Genomic DNA, 18,814 nt, shown 5'->3' with positions numbered 1-18,814 from the left:
GCACTCCAGGGCTTCCCTGGTGGTGCAGTGGTTGAGAGTCCGCCTGCCGATGCAGGGAACATGGGTTCGTGCCCCGGTCTGGGAAGATCCCACGTGCCGCAGAGCGGCTAGGCCCGTGAGCCATGGCCGCTGAGCCTGTGCGTCCGGAGCCTGTGCTCCGCAATGGGAGAGGCCACAACAGTGAGAGGCCCGCATAACACACACACACACACACACACACACACACACACAAAAAGGCACTCCAAGTCTTATTTCTTGAGATATGGCTGTCACTGAGAACTTTGTAAATAGAGCATCAAATTAGAGTCCAAGGGAAGGGAAGGGAAGAGAAGGGAAATGAAGGGGAGGTGAAAATACAGGGACTCTCTTTCCTGGGAGAACAGCTCCCTTCTTGCCATATGTCCTACTGCAGTGACCTTTATTAGAAGGAGTATCTTATTTTGAAAATACAAGCTAAATTGTCAAAGGAGGAGCTCGACTTTGGTGAATTAAATTTAAAGCAGGCTTTCCAGTTCTGCTCTGTTAGCCACACCCGTCCTCTGAGCAGCCTGTTTTATATGCTGCACACAGTTCATGAAGCATGTTAGCATCTTAGAGAAAGATGTGCTTTCTAAATTCTATATATCCACATTATTATTATTATTATCATCACCCACCATTCAAATAGAACCTTCAAATTTATATTATTTTGATTGCTTTTTTAGAGGATTTGTTCTAAGTCTGGTATAGTTGTTAGAAACTTTGTAACGAAAATAAAAAAGATGTATTTATATTTACTTCGTAGATTTTATAATTTTTATAAGACTTTATGACTTAGGCTAACACCAGTCCAAAGACGTAAGAGGTAAACACCTATCTAGATTTAGAATGATCATATGTACAAGGCATGCTGCAACAATCCACACAAGAAAAGAAAGTATACTTAATGATGTATAAGAAGACAATAAGTCCACCACCAAAATATACAACCACTTCATTGTTAAGAACCTGCAGGTATGTTAACAAGATTAGTAGTAGAAGGAAGAAAATATTTTCTCATTTCAAACCTCCTCTCTGCCCTGTTTCAAACACAATAACCAACACCGTTGCCTGAAGCATCTGCATCCTTGAGACTAAAGCATTTCTGTAACCTCCGTTTTCTTTGTGTGTGGACAGAATCTGAGACAGGAAGGGCAGGTGACCTGCACAGAGTTACTCAGTGACTAAAGGGAGAAGCCCATTCAATCTGCTGGCTTGGGAGTTAGAGCTCTGTTTTCTAGAACGTGCGACTTTCATTACAAAGAGCTTTGGGTTGCTTTCATGAAAATCTCACCCTTGTCAGAATGGAAACCAGATGGAGTTAAACCCCAGGGCTTCCCAGGGGGAGTGTTCTTTTCCTGCAGCAGTGTTGTGCTCTTAGATAACAAATGCTTTAATAAACATGGATGTTGCAAAGTGTAGTGTTAAAGTAAACTGCTTCTCTGTTTTAGATGCTGGCAAATAGCCCTACACTCCAACCTCCTGATTCTTGGCTGAAAGCCTGACTATATCCTAGGGCTTGCAGGGACAGGAAAACTTCAGAGTGCCAGTGTCATGCCAGACCAGCAGGAAACTTTTGTGTGAAGGCTTTCTGAGGGTAGAAATGCATGCAATCTTAGACTGGTTTATTTTCATGGAAAGTAAAGCGGATGAAAGGAATATGGAAAGGATATTCTTTACAGGATTGAAAATGTTACTTCAAACGACTCCTCTGATGAGAAAATATAACCTGAATTTAGAGATTTTTTTTTTAAAAGAGAAGGAAAATAAGCAAATGATTTAATTTAAATTCTATGGACCAAGTCCAACAGCTCAAAATATTGGAATATTATTTCCTAAATATTGAGCCATAAAATTCTGCTATTTCATTACAGGCTGTTGCTCTATCTGTCATTGACTTGACGTCACCATGATTACTTTTTATAGTCATTTGTAAATATAGAGTAGCTATGAGTTTATTATAAAAAGTGAAGATAAATTTTTAAGGTTACATTTTAAAAGAAATCATCACGTTCCAATAAGAACCCAAATGCTGACTAGGAAAATTGTTGGTATTTAATCACACAGGACTCATTACAACAAGTTGAGGCTGGAGTTTGGTTCATAGGAGTTATTTATGGAGATTAGATAAGTGAGTAAAAATGGAGAAACCTCCATTATAGAGCTACCAAGGCTGCTCTTACAGTAGAGAAACTAACAGCAGTGACTAAAGTGAGGACTGTACTGTCTTTTTCTTTGTTTTCGTTTTATCTTGAAGGGATGAGATGAACTCTATTTTGATGGATTTTCAATGCACTGAATTAAGTCCACTTAGCACATATGGCTTGGGAAGGCTATTGCCAACTAAATTGACTAAATGGTCCCTAGGAGAAAAAAAACTATTTCTAAAACTTATTAAATTTCACTATTAGGAAAAGTAAACGAGGTAGAATTAGACAAATTAAGGAAATTATTTTGTTATTTCAAATTTTGCTCTTTCTCAAGGTGCCCTTCCCTGCTCTCTCCACCCCACATCTAAATCACTTGTCTCAAGTACCCGGATTTTTTTCTCTACAATAAATACATAATAATGTCTTGTGGGAGATAATTTAGAAATCAATTTCAGAAATTTCCCAAAGGCAGCCAGGGTGTGACTACCAGGAACGTTAATGAATTTAGAATTAAAAAAAAAAATAAAACATGGAATGATTATGTAGATAAACTGAAATAAATGTGATGCATGTTTAACGATGAGAAGAAAATCTAGTTAATTGTTAGATGTTTACTGAAAGAAAATAACATTTTGGCTGACGTTTTTATCTTCCTAATACTTCTGTGCCTTAAGAAGCAAGTGTTTATATGTATATTTATAGTGTGTTTTGTTATTTTTAGAGGTACCTGTAGAATAACAGTGTTATGATCAAAGTCTTTACTCACTTGAGATTTTTTTAAAAGCCCCCCTTTCGAACAATGCATTATTAACAGAATTATGAAAAGGGTTGTACTTTGTTTCATCTAATCAATTTGACACCTGAATGTCTTATAATTGAATTCATGTTCTCATTACTTTAAAAAAGAAAAGTTCTTAAACATCAGTCTTGAAGAGGTATTTTATTTCAATGAAACTATCTCCCAAGTACTATAGTTTCTGCTTAGAAAACATTGATACAGGGATTGAGTATTGTTGTTGTTGTTTTTCCTATAGTGGAGCCTTTAGATTTTCTTATAGAATTAAAGAAGAAATGGGAACATTGGACAAAGGTCTTCCCCACATGACCGGAGGATGTTGTCTTTATGCTAAGGACCTATAGTCAGAGCAGAGTTCACTTCATTCCTAAACCGATAATTTAAAGGTTGTAAAAGTTAAGAGTTGTAAGAGAAAACAGGTAAAGAGCAGTGCAGGGGGCTTCACTACCCCCAGAGAGACATCATCCATTCGAAGGGAGAGATGCAGGTGTGGACCACGAGAACTCCGGGCTCTTTCATTTTAGATTAACAAATATTTGAGCCTTTACTGAATGTAAGATCCTGAGCAAAGGACTGTGGAAACAAAAAACAGATTGGAAAAAGAAATTTTTAATCTTCTACAAAAGGCAGCCATGCAGAAAGAGGCAGAATTTGGGGAGATTACAGTAGAGTTAGAAAAGAAATGCTAAGGGAGAACAACACATCTTGAACTTGCTTCACCTTTAGGTATCTCTATTAACAAGAAGGTACTATTAACTATTAAATCAGATTTTCCCCTCCTCAAATGTCTGATTGTAAGCAAGTCACCTTCCAAAACTGTGTGAGCCAAGGTAGATCATATGTTTCACATCTGTAAAGCGGAGCTATAGAAATTCATGGAGTAATTTGTTGATTCTAATACTTTGCATCACTTGATACTATTCTTTCATAAAATCATTTTCTTTTTTTTTTTTTACATCTTTATTGGAGTATAATTGCTTTACAATGGTGTGTTAGTTTCTGCTTTATAACAAAGTGAATCAGTTATACATATACATATGTTCCCATATCTCTTCCCTCTTGCGTCTCCCTCCCTCCCACCCTCCCTATCCCACCCCTCCAGGCGGTCACAAAGCACCGAGCTGATCTCCCTGTGCTATGCGGCTGCTTCCCACTAGCTATCTACCTTACGTTTGGTAGTGTATATATGTCCATGCCTCTCTCTTGCTTTGTCACAGCTTACCCTTCCCCCTCCGCATATCCTCAAGTCCATTCTCTAGTAGGTCTGTGTCTTTATTCCTGTCTTACCCCTAGGTTCTTCATGACATTTTTTTTTCTTAAATTCCATATATATATGTGTTAGCATACAGTATTTGTCTTTCTCTTTCTGACTTACTTCACTCTGTATGACAGACTCTAAGTCTAGCCACCTCATTACAAATAGCTCAATTTCATTTCTTTTTATGGCTGAGTAATATTCCATTGTATATATGTGCCACATCTTTATCCATTCATCCGATGATGGACACTTAAGTTGTTTCCATCTCCGGGTTATTGTAAATAGAGCTGCAATGAACATTTTGGTACATGACTCTTTTTGAATTATGGTTTTCTCAAGGTATATGCCCAGTAGTGGGATTGCTGGGTCGTATGGTAATTCTATTTGCAGTGGCTGTATCAATTTACATTCCCACCAGCACTGCAAGAGGGTTCCCTTTTTTCCACACCCTCTCCAGCATTTATTGTTTCTAGATTTTTTGATGATGGCCATTCTGACTGGTGTGAGATGATATCTCATTGTAGTTTTGATTTGCATTTCTCTAATGATTAATGATGTTGAGCATTCTTTCATGTGTTTGTTGGCAGTCTGTATATCTTCTTTGGAGAAATGTCTATTTAGATCTTCTGCACATTTTTGGATTGGGTTGTTTGATTTTTTGTTATTGAGCTCCATGAGCTGCTTATAAATTTTGGAGATTAATCCTTTGTCAGTTGCTTCATTTGCAAATATTTTCTCCCATTCTGAGGGTTGTCTTTTGGTCTCGTTTATGGTTTCCTTTGCTGTGCAAAAGCTTTGAAGTTTCATTAGGTCCCATTTGTTTATTTTTGTTTTTATTTCCATTTCTCTAGGAGGTGGGTCAAAAAGGATCTTGCTGTGATTTATGTCATAGAGTGTTCTGCCTATGTTTTCCTCTAAGAGTTTGATAGTGTCTGGCCTTACATTTAGGTCTTTAATCCATTTTGAGCTTATTTTTGTGTATGGTGTTAGGGAGTGATCTAATCTCATACTTTTACATGTACCTGTCCAGTTTTCCCAGCACCACTTATTGAAGAGGCTGTCCTTTCTCCACTGTACATTCCTGCCTCCTTTATCAAAGATAAGGTGACCATATGTGCATGGGTTTATCTCTGGGCTTTCTATCCTGTTCCATTGATCTATCTTTCTGTTTTTGTGCCAGTACCATACTGTCTTGATTACTGTAGCTTTCTGGTATAGTCTGAAGTCAGGGAGCCTGATTCCTCCGCTCCGTTTTTCATTCTCAAGATTGCTTTGGCTATTCGGGTTCCTTTGTGTTTCCATACAAATTGTGAAAGTTTTTGTTCTAGTTCTGTGAAAAATGCCAGCGGTAGTTTGATAGGGATTGCATTGAATGTGTAGATTGCTTTGGGTAGTAGAGTCATTTTCACAATGTTGATTCTTCCAATCCAGGAACATGGTATATCTCTCCATCTATTTGTATCATCTTTAATTTCTTTCATCAGTGTCTTATAGTTTTCTGCATACAGGTCTTTTGTCTCCTTAGGTAGGTTTATTCCTAGATATTTTATTCTTTTTGTTGCAATGGTAAATGGGAGTGTTTTCTTGAGTTCATTTTCAGATTTTTCATCATTAGTGTAGAGGAATGCCAGAGATTTCTGCGCATTAATTTTGTATCCTGCTACTTTACCAAATTCATTGATTAGCTCTAGGAGTTTTCTGGTGGCATCTTTAGGATTCTCTATGTATAGTATCATGTCATCTGCAAACAGTGACAGCTTTACTTTTTCTTTTCCGATTTGGATTCCTTTTATTTCCTTTTCTTCTCTGATTGCTGTGGCTAAAACTTCCAAAACTATGTTGAATAAGAGTGGTGATAGTGGGCAACCTTGTCTTTTTCCTGATCTTAGTGGAAATGCTTTCAGTTTTTCACCATTGAGGACAATGTTGGCTGTGGGTTTGTCATATATGGCCTTTATTATGTTGAGGAAAGTTCCTTCTATGCCTGCTTTCTGCAGGGTTTTTTTTTATCATAAATCGGTGTTGAATTTTGTCAAAAGCTTTCTCTGGAGCTATTGAGATGATCATATGGTTTTTCTCCTTCAATTTCTTAATAAGGTGTATCATGTTGATTGATTTGCGTATATTGAAGAATCCTTGCATTCCTGGAATAAACCCCACTTGATCATGGTGTATGATCCGGTTAATGTGCTGTTGGATTCTGTTTGCTAGTATTTTGTTGAGGATTTTTGCATCTATGTTCATCAGTGATATTGGCCTGTAGTTTTCTTTCTTTGTGACATCCTTGTCTGGTTTTGGTATCAGGGTGATGGTGGCCTCGTAGAATGAGTTTGGGAGTGTTCCTCCCTCTGCTATATTTTGGAAGAGTTTGAGAAGGATAGGTGTTAGCTCTTCTCTAAATGTTTGATAGAATTCGCCTGTGAAGCCATCTGGTCCTGGGCTTTTGTTTGTTGGAAGATTTTTAATCACAGTTTCAATTTCAGTGCTTGTGATTGGTCTGTTCATATTTTCTATTTCTTCCTGATTCAATCTTGGCAGGTTGTGCATTTCTAAGAATTTGTCCATTTCTTCCAGGTTGTCCATTTTATTGGCATAGAGTTGCTTGTAGTAATCTCTCATGATCTTTTGTATTTCTGCAGTGTCAGTTGTTACTTCTCCTTTTTCATTTCTAATTCTATTGATTTGAGTCTTCTCCCTTTTTTTCTTGATGAGTCTGGCTAATGGTTTATCAATTTTGTTTATCTTCTCAAAGAACCAGCTTTTAGTTTTATTGATCTTTGCTATCGTTTCCTTCATTTCTTTTTCATTTATTTCTGATCTGATTTTTATGATTTCTTTCCTTCTGCTAACTTTGGGGTTTTTTTGTTCTTCTTTCTCTAATTGCTTTAGGTGCAACGTTAGGTTGTTTATTCGAGATGTTTCCTGTTTCTTAAGGTAGGATTGTATTGCTATAAACTTCCCTCTTAGAACTGCTTTTGCTACATCCCATAGGTTTTGGGTCGTCGTGTCTCCATTGTCATTTGTTTCCAGGTATTTTTTGATTTCCTCTTTGATTTCTTCAGTGATCAGTTCGTTATTAAGTAGTGTATTGTTTAGCCTCCATGTGTTTGTATTTTTTACAGATCTTTTCCTGTAATTGATATCTAGTCTCATAGCGTTGTGGTCAGAAAAGATACTTGATACAATTTCAATTTTCTTAAATTTACCAAGCTTGATTTGTGACCCAAGATATGATCTATCCTGGAGAATGTTCCATGAGCACTTGAGAAAAATGCTTATTCTGTTGTTTTTGGATGGAATGTCCTATAAATATCAATTAAGTCCATCTTGTTTAATGTATCATTTTAAGCTTGTGTCTCCTTATTTATTTTCATTTTGGATGATCTGTCCATTGGTGAAAGTGGGGTGTTAAAGTCCCCTACTATGAATGTGTTACTGTCGATTTCCCCTTTTATGGCTGTTAGCATTTGCCTTATGTATTGAGGTGCTCCTATGTTGGGTGCATAAATATTTACAATTGTTATATCTTCTTCTTGGATCGATCCCTTGATCATTATGTAGTGTCCTTCTCTGTCTCTTCTAACAGTCTTTATTTTAAAGTCTATTTTGTCTGATATGAGAATTGCTACTCCAGCTTTCTTTTGGTTTCCATTTGCATGAAATATCTTTTTCCATCCCCTCACTTTCAGTCTGTATGTGTCTCTAGGTCTGAAGTGGGTCTCTTGTAGACAGCAAATATATGGGTCTTGTTTTTGTATCCATTCAGCCAATCTGTGTCTTTTGGTGGGAGCATTTAGTCCATTTACATTTAAGGTAATTATTGATATGTATGTTCCTATTCCCATTTTCTTAATTGTTTTGGGTTCGTTATTGTAGGTCTTTTCCTTCTCTTGTGTTTCTTGCCTAGAGAAGTTCCTTTAGCTGTTGTTGTAAAGCTGGTTTGGTGGTGCTGAACTCTCTCAGCTTTTGCTTGTCTGTAAAGGTTTTAATTTCTCCATCAAATCTGAATGAGATCCTTGCTGGGTAGAGTAATCTTGGTTGCAGGTTTTTCTCCTTCATCACTTTAAATATGTCCTGTCAGTCCCTTCTGGCTTGCAGAGTTTCTGCTGAAAGATCAGCTGTTAACCTTATGGGGATTCCCTTGTGTGTTATTTGTTGTTTTTCCCTTGCTGCTTTTAATATGTTTTCTTTGTATTTAATTTTTGATAGTCTGATTAATATGTGTCTTGGCGTATTTCTCCTTGGATTTATCCTGTATGGGACTCTCTGTGCTTCCTGGACTTGATTAACTATTTCCTTTCCCATATTAGGGAAGTTTTCAACGATAATCTCTTCAAATATTTTCTCAGTCCCTTTCTTTTTCTCTTCTTGTTCTGGACCCCTATAATTCGAATGTTGTCCCAGAGGTCTCTGAGACTGTCCTCAGTTATTTTCCTTATTTTTTCTTTATTCTGCTCTGCAGTAGTTATTTCCACTATTTTATCTTCCAGGTCACTTATCCGTTCTTCTGCCTCAGTTATTCTGCTATTGATCCCATCTACAGTATTTTTCATTTCATTTATTGTGTTGTTCATCATTGTTTGTTTCATCTTTAGTTCGTCTAGATCCTTGTTAAATGTTTCTTGCATTTTGTCTATTCTATTTCCAAGATTTTGGATTGTCTTTACTATCATTATTCTGAATTCTTTTTCAGGTAGACTGCCTATTTCCTCTTCATTTGTTAGGTCTGGTGGGTTTTTATCTTGCTCCTTCATCTGCTGTGTGTTTTTCTGTCTTCTCATTTTGCTTATCTTACTGTGTTTGGGGTCTCTTTTTTGCAGGCTGCAGGTTTGTAGTTCCCGTTGTTTTTGGTGTCTGTCCCCAGTGGCTAAGGTTAGTTCAGTGGGTTGTGTAGGCTTCCTGGTGAAGGGGACTAGTGCCTGTGTTCTGGTGGATGAGGCTGGATCTTGTCTTTCTGATGGGCAGGTCCACGTCTGGTGGTGTGTTTTGGGGTGTCTGTGGACTTATTATGATTTTAGGCAGCCTCTCTGCTAATGGGTGGGGTTGTGTTCCTGTCTTGCTAGTTTTTTGGCATAGGATGTCCAGCACCGTAGCTTGCTGGTCTTTGAGTGAAGCTGGGTGCTGGTGTTGAGATGGAGATCTCTGGGAGATTTTCGCTGTTTGATATTATGTGGAGCTGGGAGGTCTCTTGTGGACCAGTGTCCTGAAGTTGGCTCTCCCACCTCAGAGGCACAGCACTGACTCCTGGCTGCAGCACCAAGAGCCTTTCATCCACACGGCTCAGAATAAAAGGGAGAAAAAGTAGAAAGAAAGAATTAGTAGAAGTAGAAAGAAAGAAAGAAAGAAGGGAGGGAGGGAGGAGGGAAGGAAGGAGGGAAGGAAGGAAAAAAAGAAAGGAGATAAAGTAAAATAAAATAAAGATAAAATATAATAAAGTTATTAAAATAAAAAAATAATTATTAAGAGAAAAAGAATTAAAAAAAAAACGGACGGATAGAACCCTAGGACAAATGGTGGAAGCAAAGCTATACAGACAAAAATCTCACACAGAAGCATACACATACACACTCACAAAAAGAGGAAAAGGGGAAAAAATCATAAATCTTGCTCTCAAAGTCCACCTCCTTAATTTGGGATGATTCGTTGGCTATTCATGTATTCCACAGATGCAAGTACATCAAGTTGATTGTGGAGCTTTAATCAGCTGCTTCTGAAGCTGCTGGGAGAGATTTCCCTTTCTCTCCTTTGTTCTCACAGCTCCCAGGGGCTCAGCTTTGTATTTGGCCCCGCCTCTGCGTGTAGGTTGCCGGAGGGCGTCTGTTCTTCGCTCAGACAGGACGGGGTTAAAGGAGCAGCTGATTCGGGTCTTTGCCTCACTCAGGCCGGAGGGGAGGGAGGGGCACGGAGTGCGAGGCGGGCCTGCGCGGCAGAGGCCTGCGTGACGTTGCACCAGCCTGAGGCGCGCCGTGCGTTCTCCCGGGTAAGTTGTCCCTGGATCTCGGGACTCTGGCAGTGGCGGGCAGCACAGGCTCCCGGGAGGGGAGGTGTGGACAGTGACCTGCGCTCGCACACAGGCTTCTTGGTGGCGGCAGCAGCAGCCTTAGCGTCTCCCGCCCGTCTCTGGGGTCCGCGCTTTTAGCCGCGGCTCGCGCCCGTCTCCGGAGCTCCTTTAAGCAGCGCTCTTAATCCCCTCTCCTCGCGCACCAGGAAACAAAGAGGGAAGAAAAAGTCTCTTGCCTCTTCGGCAGCTCCAGACCTTTTCCCGGACTCCCTCCCGGCTAGCCGTGGCGCACTAACCCCCTTCAGGCTGTGTTCACGCCGCCAACCCCAGTCCTCTCCCTGCGCTCCGACCGAAGCCGGAGCCTCAGCTCCCAGGCCCGCCCGCCCCGGCGGGGGAGCAGACAAGCCTCTCGGGCTGGTGAGTGCCGGTCGGCCCTGATCCTCTGTGCGGGAATCTCTCCGCTTTGCCCTCCGCACCCCTGTGGCTGCGCTCTCCTCCGCGGCTCCGAAGCTTCCCCCCTCCGCCACCCGCAGTCTCCGCCCGCGAAGGGGCTTCCTAGTGTGTGGACACTTTTCCTCCTTCACGGCTCCCTTCCACTGGTGCAGGTCCCATCCCTATTCTTTTGTCTCTGGTTTTTCTTTTGCCCTACCCAGGTACATGGGGAGTTTCTTGCCTTTTGGGAGGCCTGAGGTCTTCTGCCAGCGTTCAGTAGGTGTTCTGTAGGAGTTGTTCCACGTGTAGATGTATTTCTGGTGTATCTGTGGGGAGGAAGGTGATCTCCGCGTCTTACTCTAACGCCATCTTCCCGGAAGCCCTCCATAAAATCATTTTCTTATATGTAATGCCTTTAAACTCCATAGCATGAACTTATGAGAGATCTTAGGAGATGAATAAACCATAGAACACACACGAGACAAATAAATATCACATACTATTGCTGAAGCAATTTTTAGCTATGATCTTGGATTTATGTAACCTTCGAAATAACTACTTGCTGATTGGCCCAGATCCAATAGAGGTCTACTGTATCACTGAACAAAATGATGTTTGTTTTATTATGTTGTCTGTGTGGCATCATTAAGGAGAAAAACTGATAAAATGGATGAATACATTTTTAAATTGTATTTCAGTCAACACTGAAAACAAACTGAATTTGATAGCTAGAATAGAAAACATTAGAAAAAGCGTTTCCGAGGCAGAATAACTTTTCACTCTGAATAAAGGTTTCAGCTTTCACTCGATGTTTTCTAAGTTCTCTTTGGCATTGGGTCATGATAGTAATTTCAATCCGTGGGATTTTTTAAAAAAATATTTTCTTCATTTTTCCTTTTAAAAATTTGGAGAGCTTAAAAGCAGCCTGCTATACCATGAGAGGTAAGAAAAGTTAGCCTGAGGTAGAGCCGAGGAACCTCTTTCCTCTTAGGGCCAGTCCTACAGGGAGGCAAAGGGTGTGATTTCAGTAGTGCCAGGAAATCTGCCATGCCTCAAAATATCTCCCTTTCCACCTGTCATGGAGTCTGACATTCCGTATTTAGATAGTCACTCCTTTGGTGCATGAACATGCGAATACTATTGGGAAGGGCAACACCTTGCTATTATTATAACCTAGCTCTTGCATTCTATCTGTAAGGGATCAGATTTCCAAGGGACAGCTGAAATCAAGGGGCTAAGAGATATGAGAAATAGGATAGCACTCTTTCCCTTAGGAGAAGAAGGAGATCTAAACATGGCTCAGAAAAGTAATAGCCAATAGGATTTACCATAAATGATGAGTCACCAGTTTTGCCCTAGTAATTAATCATCTTCTTATTTGGTTCTTTTCTAGCTGACATTGATGATATGAAAATATGCTACGTCTTGAGAGAAGGGGCTAATGCCACAAGTGACATATTCCATTTTACAGTTGAAGATGGTGGTAAGTATTCACTCTCCTGTTACTATAAACAAGGAGAGTGACTTTTATTCGTTGCTCTTTGACTACTTTATTACAGGGAATCGGTATCAAGTATCAGTTTATGCTCACCTGAGTTTGTACTGCGTGAAGTTGGTATTTGCTCATGAAAATCTTACATTCTCAGTCTGACACAATACTACTCTGCAATGATTGTAAATACATGTTCTAGTTATATTATTCTTGTCTTATGATTTGTAAAGCACTAAAGAGAAAGATCTATGTAAATAGGATTCCCATGTCCAGTTGTTCAGATTATACTCTGCATAAAGCTGTCTGCTTGAGGCCACCAGAGGATGTTGGGACCAGCCCAGCCCCACTTGCAAACCATGTGTTCTACCTAGGTGTGTCTGCCCAAAGGGGGTGCCTTTTTCTAATTTTCTTGGGTGCTGTGTGGACTAATGCTGGTGGATCATACGTCGCCTTCACCAAGAAATCAGTGCTAAATAAATGTGTATTAAGCTCAGTATGTCTAATGATTTTCTTAGTTTTCTTAGTTTGGGGCATTTTGTGACTTGGTCTAGCTCAGCTTTTCCTTGATGAAGTCTGAATACTGCAGAGAATAGACTATGATCTGGGATCTAAGTCACCTCGGTAATTTATTGTCATCGCTCCCCCACAGCCCTGACTGCCTCTCACACTCTTCAGCTCCCTTCCCCCACCTGCAGCCTAGGAGGAGAGCTGGCCACTTCTAGATTGATCATAAGGATGTTTGTGTTCTCACTTGCTGTCAGGAGAAGGAAAAGAACCTCAGGAAGAATGTGTGAACGGGACACAGGAAATGAGGGGTCCTGTGTGCGAGAGAAGAGAGAGGGAGAAAGGATTCAGTCACCTGTTTCCTTACGATGCTTTATGAAAACGCACACTCTTCTGTCCTCTATCTCAAAAAGATTCCATGCTTACCCTTCCTATTTTTTTGAAGCATTAAATAGCACTTATTTAAAATGTCGTTGGATGTAACAGGATCACAGCTCTGAAAAATGACATCTGCTGGGTGTGTGACAGAGAGGAAAAAGAAAAAAGTGTGTTAACTTGGGTTCAACTAAATTTAATAAGTTTAATGCCTTTACTTTTTTAGCAACCGAATCATACGTTAGTATTCTACATATTGATAAATGAATCTTAGTATGAGACCAAGTTCTGAGAAGGAAATCAACTTATCAGAAAATAATCTGCTTGTTGAATCTTGCTGCCCAAATGGGAAATACTACTGCGAGTAAACTTTAGAGTGAGACTCTGAAATAATTCAAATTTGTCTTATATATATACATATGTATTTTATATATATGTGTATATATATATATATATATATGAGGACTAAATCTTTGTTTCCAAACACCATGTATCTCTTTCCGAGTGACTGAATAAACCTCAATAGCAAAAGTATGATTTTCTTTAAAATTCCCCCAAAATTGTTTGAAATCCAATGACTACGATTCCAAGACATTACAGCCTATACTTTTTTATACATTTTGCTTTTTCTTTTTATAGATATATATGCTCTATTATTATGCACTTTTCTTTCCTTAGCTGAATGGAATGGTAGCAATTACTTTAAAATTTTGATCTGTATTCAAACTTTGGAAAACATTATACTGTATCATATTTCAAAATATTAAGTGAGGAGTGACTAGTTGAAGAGACTGGGTTTATTTTTGGATTTGCTGAAAAAGTGGCTGAGCCTCTAAAGATTGTGTTTATGGAAATAGGAACTAAATCATTTGGGGAGCTTTTTCAGAGCTAGAGTTTCATGTGAGAGAGAAAAATTCCGGAGATATTGTCCTTTACTCTTCTCCTCCCACTGACTTAGCATTACTTACGGAGCTCAGGCACATTCTGGCAACTATCTGTGGAACAGAATTTATCTTAATTTCCCTGATGCAAGAAAACTTCCCTTTGACAGAATAAATACAGAGACCTGCAAGATTAAAAAATAAAAAGTCATATATGTATTTCAAAATAGTTTCAATCTGATACTTATTTTTTTAGGATTTTTGCACTGTCTCTCGTAACATATTCTAATATATCAATGAGAAGTGCAATACTATTTAAACTTACAGAGTATCTTGAATGAAATTCTCCTCTCTGGGAAGTGTGAGGTATTTTGCTAAACAGAAGTAAAAAAAAATGTTTGCAATATTTGTGATAAAAGAAGAAATAAAGATATTCTTCCTCTCTACAGAAATATTATACTAAGAATTATTAATTTTTTCTGACCTAGCTATTATATCTTCTAATAGTACAGTCAGTAATTTCATCAAAATATACTCTAGAAAAGACCTATTTTATAGACTGTAATATTAACATTTATTTTCAAAATCTTCAAATGTAGCAATGTAAATTTCATGAACTAGATGACATGTTTATGAAGACACATTTGTGATGTCGTTTGACACTTCTCCAAGATATGTATGCCTCAGGAATTATGTCAGGTAATACAGGGATTGAATCTTATGAACAAGGATTCTCCTTGTTTCTCAGTTGGAAGGATCTAGGTCTCAGAGTAGCCAGGTAACTTCCCCAAACACATCCATCCATCTATCCAGGAAGTAACAGAGCTCCCTCAAGGGTACTTACTCTTCCCATCCATTTGATGACAGACTTTTTGGACCAGAGGGTTTAGTTACTGAATTCAGCTGTAGTCATTTATTATCATTTACTTTATACAATTATAGTAAGCATATCCGTACCCCATTCCCATGAAATGCTTCAGTATTTCAGATCTGAGAAGTCAAGGCGCCATGGCATAAAATCAGTCAACTCTCTACTGCCAATTCTCTCTCCAGCTCACTAAAAATCACTTTCTTCAAGTCAACCAGATTGATTTTAGGACAGTGACTATCTAAGAAAATTACTGGAGCAAATGTAATCCTCAAATAACATTAAAAATAAAACATAGGGCTTCCCTGGTGGCGCAGTGGTTGACAGTCCGCCTGCCAACGCAGGGGACACGGGTTCGTGCCCTGGTCCGGGAAGATCCCACATGCCGCGGAGCGGCTGGGCCCGTGAGCCATGGCCGCTGAGCCTGCGCGTCCGGAGCCTGTGCTCTGCAACGGGAGAGGCCACAACAGTGAGAGGCCCGCATACTGCAAAAAAAAAAAAAAAAAAAAAAGAAGGCTATAATCTTCCACTTGAGACATGGCTCAACAGAAGCAAACATTTGTAGGCACATGTATGTCACCATGAGAAGAGTAGCAATCTGGAAATTACTAATGCCAATAAAAATAGAGCTTTTTAGTAATGGTATCTGCATCAGGAAGTGTTATGCAGCCCTTAAAATTCATAATTATAAATTGTCATATTATAATTCTTCAAATGATCATTTAGTAATGAAATACATTTATTGGAATATTAATGAAGAACCTGAGGAAATTCCCCGGTAGTACATTGGTTAGGCCTCTGCGCTCTCACTGCTGAGGGCCCAGGTTCAGTCCCTGGTCAGGAAACTAAAATCCCACAAGCCGCACGGCACAGCCCAACAAAAAACCCCATGAAAATGTTACATCAAAATAGGTCATCCATCCAGTTTTCTGGGGCCGATCAACACATGCATCTTCATAGTTACAATCTAAAAGGTCAAACTCTGAAATTAGGAAGTGTATTCCTGTTATCTGTGGCTTCATCCAAAGAGCTTTTGGATATAAGTGTGGGTAACAATCACCTATGGATTTAGCTAAACCGTCTTCCATCTCTTTTGCTTTTACCCTTTATGTCTTCTCAAGGGTAATTCAATGTAATAATAATAATACAGACTTGGGAAACACATCCTCCTTTGATAATTGCCTCTGTGAATTAAAATTCCAGATCTAGTACTTGGGATTTTGTGGGAAGAAAAACAGCATGTATTCTTGTTTTGTTTTGTTTTGTTTTCCTAAGCTAATAGAGGGAAGAAATTAGAAAACTAATAATAATAAAATAAATCCAAAAGATAACAAGAAATGAGAGAACACAGAACATAGAACAGAAGAAACAAAAAGAAAGCAAATATTATGATGATAGATATAAAGCAAAATGTATCAATAATTATATTAAATGTAAGTGAACTAAATATTCTAATTAGAATATAAAAGTTGTCAAACTGGATAAGAAAACAAAACCCAATTACATGTTGCTTACAAGAAGCACATCCTTGAAAACACATGTATTCTTTTATCCCCTTCATAATAGAGCATTTTACCTGATTTCTTCTCAGCGTTTAACTCTGTAATTTTCCTCTTCTAACATTATAAGTATTCTAACATGAAAGAGCTCCTGTCCCTTTTTAGTTTTGTCTCCAAGGAAATCGTCTAGCTCTTTATTATGATGTGAAATCCAGTCTCATGTAACTATTCCAGTTATGTCCCACCCTCAGCCCTGATGACCGCTAATCACTCCTCAACTTTCAACTCAGATGTCATTCCCTCTCCAAAGTTGCTCCCAATATCTTGATAACAAAATTAGGCATGCCCTTTTTTTGTGCTTCTATCCCTACCTTTCTTTAGAACAAGAATGTTGTATTCTGATTATTTGCTAATGTGAAGACCTCCGTTAGTAGAGAAGAAACTTTTTCAAGTCAAAAAAAGGTGTCATTAATCTTTATACCACAAGGTCTATCCAGGGGTGAACACACAGTAAATATTAAACAAATAGTAAAATAAATGAATAGACAAATGGCCAAAAGAAGCTCTATTTTATATAAGGATCAATTAAATAGTATTCTACAAAAAGCTCCTATAAACAGTTCCCAGGGGACCCTTTGCATTCCTTTAGAACATTCTCTTATCCTAGCATTGATTTAAATCCTTGTGGCAGCAAAAAAGATTTTTAGTAAAGCTTTCACATTTTTAAATAGATGAAACTAACTGCTGTAAAAATGGCTTTCAAACCTTCAGTGAAATGTACTTAAGATTGAAGAGATTCACAGTAACCACCAGTTTAGAGCTCATGTTATTCTTAAAGGAGTCTTTTAAGAAAAAAAAAGTTGTCAGTATGTTATATAAACAATTATACAATTTTAAAATTTAAAAAGAAATCAACATTTTCTATAAATCACTGAAATTTTTAAGTCAGCACCACTGTCTTAAGTATTTTTAGTCACCCCAATTTTTTTGCCTCATGTAAGACAACTTTATGACAGGGAGAGAAGTAGAAAGCTATATTAGCATAAAGTATCCTCAGTTCTTATTAAAAAACCATTATGTATATTTTTATGTTTCTTGTTTGTTTGCTTGTTTCAAGTCTCAAAACCTGATCATCAGATTCAAGATACTTCTTTTTTTTCTGCAATATTTCTCTTTTTTAAATTTTTATTTTATGTTGGAGTATAGTTGATTAACAATGTTGTGTTAGTTTCAGGTGCACAGCAAAATGATTCAGTTATACATGTACATGTATAGATACATGTACATGTATCTATTCTCATCTATACATGTACATGTATCTATTCTTTGTCAAATTCTTTCCCCATTGAGGTTATTACAGAATATTGAGCAGAGTTCCCTGTGCTATACAGTAGGTCCTTGTTGGTTATCTGTTTTACATATAGCAGTGTGTACATGTCAATCCCAAACTCTGACATAAATCAAGGTACTTCTTGATGGGCAGAAGAAAGAATTAGGATACGTGATCATCTGGCCCGGTATACTTAGTAGGCGGAGCCCTACGTTTTTCTCCATTATGAAAACTGGTTTGCCGCTTCCTCATTTGAGCTCTCATATGACATGGGCACACCGTCTGTGAGAGCCTCTCTCTGGTTTTGGCACTGAAACTGGGCGTCAGACATGATATGCGTGTTGGCCATTATAATGTATCTGGTCCATAGCCAGACATGTGTTGCCACTGTCTTTGATTGTGCCTTGCGGTGCCCAGTTTTTCATCTGCCAAGATCCCTAATTCATATGCTATTGAAAGATATAAATAGCTTCTTGACATAGTAGAAAAAGCTGCAAAGTCATTTCTGTATATGAAATGTCAGTTAAGGACGAGGCTTTCAGAATTTTATTCCGTACCTGATGGTTGAATACTCAAGACACCAGGAGACTGGAAGCTCTTCATGCTGGTTTAGAAGAAGCACAAGTTTTTGCTGGAAGGTGACCAGTAACTTCAGGGTTTAGAGCAAAGTCATTATTGATAATTAGCTTGAATTTAAAGCAAGGGCTGGAAAAATATAAATAAGTGCAGTAAGTCGGAAAATGAGGTCTGAGTACAAGCATGAAAAGATTTTACAGACATTCAGCTGAGAGGAAAAAAAGCAAGCATTCTTGGCAATAAAGTTAATTACTAGTGACATGAGAACCGGAGGAAAGGCACTAGTGCCTCAGGGGCTTATAATAAGACGGTGAAGTAATGTCAGGCACTGATACAAGTATTTTTAATCTGTAAGAGAGCACAGATCCACTAGAATACAGATCCTGGGAGGAGGTGTTGGCGACTATGGCATAATGTTTGTAAGCCTCTCCTTTTTTATTGAACAGTTCTGAACAGTTCAAGTCATCAGGATCTTTCTGTGCCAGAACCCTGCCTTTAAAAGCATGAATCTATAAAAATACCTGTACTGTACTGTCCATGAAAGAATGTGTACCTTTTAAATAGAAAAATATAAACTAAATTTTATTAGTTATTATTCTTCAGGTTCATTCCAAAATTGTATGTCATATGGCTG

The 18,814-nt window shown here is 38.4% G+C and overlaps 1 protein-coding gene across 1 annotated transcript in view; it reads left to right on the top strand.

Moving 5' to 3' along the window:
* The window catches only part of FREM2 (FRAS1 related extracellular matrix 2), a 160,282-nt gene that overhangs the window by 5,561 nt on the left and 135,907 nt on the right, over positions 1-18,814 (top strand). Inside the window, exon 2 of the mRNA XM_067713219.1 lies at positions 12,049-12,138. Coding sequence (XP_067569320.1) covers positions 12,049-12,138 — 90 coding nt within the window. The remainder of the gene's footprint in view (positions 1-12,048; positions 12,139-18,814) is intronic.

The sequence above is a fragment of the Pseudorca crassidens genome, chromosome 18 (assembly GCF_039906515.1).
Source record: "Pseudorca crassidens isolate mPseCra1 chromosome 18, mPseCra1.hap1, whole genome shotgun sequence".
Classification (NCBI taxonomy): Eukaryota; Metazoa; Chordata; class Mammalia; order Artiodactyla; family Delphinidae; genus Pseudorca; species Pseudorca crassidens.
This window is presented reverse-complemented; position numbering and strand designations above follow the sequence as displayed.